At 37.9% G+C, this 4,664-nt stretch overlaps 1 protein-coding gene across 1 annotated transcript in view; it reads right to left on the minus strand.

The window, feature by feature from the left end:
* The window catches only part of mrtfab (myocardin related transcription factor Ab), a gene marked incomplete in the record, with an annotated part of 88,099 nt that overhangs the window by 24,637 nt on the left and 58,798 nt on the right, over window positions 1–4,664 (minus strand). Inside the window, 2 exon segments of the mRNA XM_014027503.1 lie at window positions 3,995–4,070; window positions 4,290–4,345. Of these exon segments, the coding sequence (XP_013882957.1) occupies window positions 3,995–4,070; window positions 4,290–4,345 (132 nt within the window).

Raw genomic sequence — 4,664 nt, forward strand, 5'->3', positions numbered from 1 at the left:
CACCATACCTCTAAACCTAACTAGTAAAATTAACCATTACTGGTCTATAGTTAACCCTAACCTGAACTTAACTCGCACCAGGGGCGGAGTGGGGAAACTTTTCAGCCCGGGAGTTTAAAGGCCAAGACCGGCCCAATTTTTGTACATATAAAAAAATTAGACAAAGATGTAGTACTAGCATGTAATATTTTTGTATTTTGTATTCACTGATCAAAACCTGCCTCTTCACATTCATCAACAACAAAATAAATGTTTCTGCTGTGGTGCAATAATGTGTACTCAATCACAGATATGATGTTCACCTGCATTATACTGTGTACTGTAGCAGCTCTTTAATCTCAGGAGTTCAGTTTAACAATCAACTAGTTTCACAGAACACAGTTCAGTTCTGTAGTACACAGGTGGTGCACTACAGGTGTGTTGGTTTATTCTCTCTAAGGTTAAACAATGAGCATCAGAAGCATTGTAATGTGTGTGAGGGGGCATTAGTGGGGGGTCTGGGGGTCCTCCACCAGAAAATTTTGAAACTAGAAGATGCAGTTTCCTGCATTCTGGTGTATTTTACCAGGTTCCTAAACATACTTTTACCTACATAAAACACTTGATCAAATAACTAAATTAGAGACAGATTCTAGTTGCATCATCCTGTTTTTAAACTCATTGCTGTGGCTCAGATAATGAAACTAAGGTGACAATTTATCCCAAACAATGACTTTAGAGGACAATTTTACTTTATATTGTTTGTTCTTGATTTAGTTTTATTTGTGCCAAAGCACCTGCATGTTTAAAGTATTAACTACACAATAAACAGATCAATTATTTTTCTGATTAAATGACAGGTCTACTCTAACAATCTGACATGACATCATGCAGCCTTTGTGTCAAACAGTGGTCATATAAAATGTAACTTTCATCAGTTTTATCATCCTGTAAATATTAAGAAAAACTGATACATGGATGTTTGGAACTGATCAGAAATCTAATGATGGATGAATTGACAGATTTATTTATTGATGTTTTTTTAACCAGGAAAATCCTAATTATGAAAAACAATTTCTACCACTTTCTAGAAATAAAACTTAAAGTTGTTAATCATGCTGTAAATTATGCCTTTAGATCCATAATTTATTTCATTAAATTCACACAGCTGACTAGAATGTYCTCAAAATAAATATTAATTTGAGTAAACATTTTATATTTCATTCACACCTGCCCTCACCTGACAGAACTCTACCTGCTGAATCTGCCTCTCAGCTCCTACATCAACAGACATGGGCATGGATTAAATATTGATGGATTAAATATTGATGGATCAAATATTGATGGATTAAATATTGATGGATTAAATATTGATGGATTAAATATTGATGGATTAAATATTGGGTTATTTTTACTGCCACCTGAACTCAGCAAAAAGTAAAGAAAATATCATGAAATAACATGAATAAATTAACAGATGACCACTTGTTCTTTCCATGATCCCATTGTTAAAAGTTAGTTCTCTGCCCATGAAGCACTGTTTTTATGCAGAAATTACTGAAACTCTAAACAAAATAAACATTTTATTCTTGCTAATAATACAAGCAGTACTATTTTAAATGTTTGAATTGACCAATTTCTGTAATTTACTAGTTTCAGTTTCCTTATTCTTGTCATTAACATACAGTTTAACTGATTAAAAACACCTCAATAATAGATTTAAACTCATCACTGAACTTAAATTATAGCTAACATTAATGGATCACCTGGACTAACTAACTGCACTTAGTTTTTGGTAGAAAAAACTGTCGTGGGGAAATTTTGATTTATTTTCTGGTTCTTTGTAAAAACTACAGTTTTACCAAAAGCTGAACTTTATCAGAAGAGTCTTACCTCTTCCAGTTGTAGCCTGGAACTCGTTGTTTATGCTGCAGAAGGCAGCTCAACGCAACGTGCACATCGTGTGTGTGTGTGTGTGTGTGTGTGTGTGTGTGTGTGTGTGTGTCAACAGTTTTTAGCACCCTGGTGGGGACCATTTGCCCAGTAACACAGGTGGTGGTGAGGACCCAGTCTTCCATATTTGGGGGTGGGGGGGTCCCTGTGGTGGAAAATACTGTTGGCGGGTCAGTGTTAGGCTGTAGAAATGCCACAGGTAAATGCATGGAAGTCAATGCAAAGTCCCCACAAGAATAGAAGAATAAACTCTTGACTGTGTGTGTGACACCGCTCTGCTCTGTCACAAGGAGGAAGGGAGGGAGGAGCGGGCTGTCTTTGCTGCTGCAGCTCTGAGTGAAAAAGGGAGGGAGGAGCGGGCTGTCTTTGCTGCTGCAGCTCTGTGGAGCGTCACTGAACAGAAGTTCATCATCAGTTTTGATCTGAGACTTTTTTCATCCTATCATCCCCGTACTAACTGAACCCATCGGACCGGCCCGTTAATGGTCCGGCCCAGCGGGATTCGTTCCGATTACCCACTCCGCCCTTGAGTCACACCATACCTGTAAACCTAACTAGTAAAATTAACCATTACTGGTCTATAGTTAACTCTAACCTGAACCAGAACATAATTCACACCATACCTCTAAACCTAACTAGTAAAGTACAGCAGAGCTGCAAACAAAGTGAGGACATTAAGGAGACATTTGAAGACCTCACTTTGATAGTAACTATGATGCAAATGGTCCTCACTCTGTAGTAGAAACAAGTACACACACAAGTTTAAAAATAAACTATTAATTTAATTGCAAGCAAGAAAATATTATGAAAAGTGGATTTTTTGGAGGTAGTCTACACTCAATTCATGAAGGAAAGTGTAAAATGTTCAGAGCCACTTGTACACAGTCACTCAGACAGCTCCATGTTAGTGGATAACAACAGTGCTGAAGCAGCTCATCAGCACCATGAAGAATTCAACCTGCTTTTGTTTTTAATAAACAAGATTTTCTCTCTGCAGTGCATTCTTCACAGCAGTTTAAAGCTACTTCCAGTAATAATCCTGGTGGAAACACTGCAGACTGTTTATTCCTGAAGCTACGTTCACACTGCAGCTCTTAATGCTCTCTCAGTGTTTTTAAAAACTCTGACTTTTCAGTGTGAGCGTTCACATTACACTTTAAATGTGACCTCCATCAGACTACAGTGTGAGCGCTCCACAGCACTGATGTGATACATGCACAGTAAAGACGTGACGTCTCATTCAGCCGGCTTGTTTGTTTACAGAGTTAGCATGGAAGCTACTTTTAGCACATTGAATCTGAAGTTGTTGTTCAGTCAGAGCCGATTTAATAATTATCTGACAGTTCAGTGTTTATATCTGAACCTGCCTCTGATTGGATGCTCCAGTGCAACTTTTTATTTTTGAAACACTGGCTACGTTCACACTGCAGTCACTTTGAAAACATCAGATATGCATCAGATTTAAAACCACATACTGAAACGGCCTGGGCCGGATTTGAAAAAAATTGGATTTTTCGCGTTCAGACTGTCATAAAAAAATTCAGATTTAGGTCACATTTGTTCGCAGTGTGAACGTAGCCAAAGCAACGAGCTAAAACTAAAGTATGGATGAAGTAAGCTTAGTATCAATCTGGTCCTGTGAAGTTATTATCAAATGTTTCTATGGATTCTCAGTCCTCCAGGACATGGAAAATTAACAGATGAAACAAGTCTTATTAAGCTGGTCTTTCTGAAACACAAGTATGCAGCTGAAACCAGATTATTGAACTATTGTTCTGTTTTTGTCTGACATTAAATCAGACCAAAACTTCCAGGCCAGTTAGGATTTAAAAAATCATTTCTGTTGGTTAAATGCTTGAATATTAGACTTAAAAGAATGTTTTAATGCTTCTTTAGATTAGTCAAAGTGTATTTTCTGTCTGACTTTTTGCTTTAACATTATTAGAAACTCGTTCTGTTTCTCACACAAAAAGCTTCCTTTTCAATAAAGTTATGTGATTTATTTCACTTGATTTAAAACATTTTTATTAAGTAATACTTCTGCAGGTGTGTATAAACTGACCCTCCAGAATGTGCATCCTGACGAGCTCGGAGCGCTCCGGACGACTGCGGATCTTTCTCTTCAGGTAGTCCTCAGTCTGCAGGGGTCAACACAGGAAATAATGTCACTGCAGCAAAGTAAACGGATGATGAATGAAGAAGAAAATGTGGAAACATTTGGGATGAACTGAACCTCATCAGCCAACGTGATTTCATTGAGAAAACGTGATCAGAAACTAGTTTTACACAGTTTGAACAACTTTGTCTTCTGTCTAAAGGAAATGCAGCAAGCAGGAAGCTGCAGATGAGACACTCACCCTTGCTCGCTCCAGACTCTTCCTCTGTTCATGAAAGGCTGCAGGGCTCTTCAGAGCTGCAGGTACAGGTAGACAGAAACAGGTGAATGAGTCGAGCATCAACGTCCTCATGAGCTACAAGCAGAAGCAGCTGCAACATTTCTCACATCTTCCAGAACAAACCATCTGTTTCTCAAAGGGCTGCAGATATTTGACTTCACATCTCTGATGGGAAACTAACAAACACTGTCCGTTTTGCCATGTTTCATTTAGGGGTGTAAGAAAATATCCATACACTGAAATATCTCGATATTTCATTTCCCGATACTGTATCGATATTCTAAAGTCCTGTATCGATTTTTTATTAAGGTTTAAAATGTCAACTTTCCTGCCAAC

This window comes from Austrofundulus limnaeus, unplaced genomic scaffold (genome assembly GCF_001266775.1).
Source record: "Austrofundulus limnaeus strain Quisiro unplaced genomic scaffold, Austrofundulus_limnaeus-1.0 Scaffold656, whole genome shotgun sequence".
Lineage (NCBI taxonomy): Eukaryota > Metazoa > Chordata > Actinopteri > Cyprinodontiformes > Rivulidae > Austrofundulus > Austrofundulus limnaeus.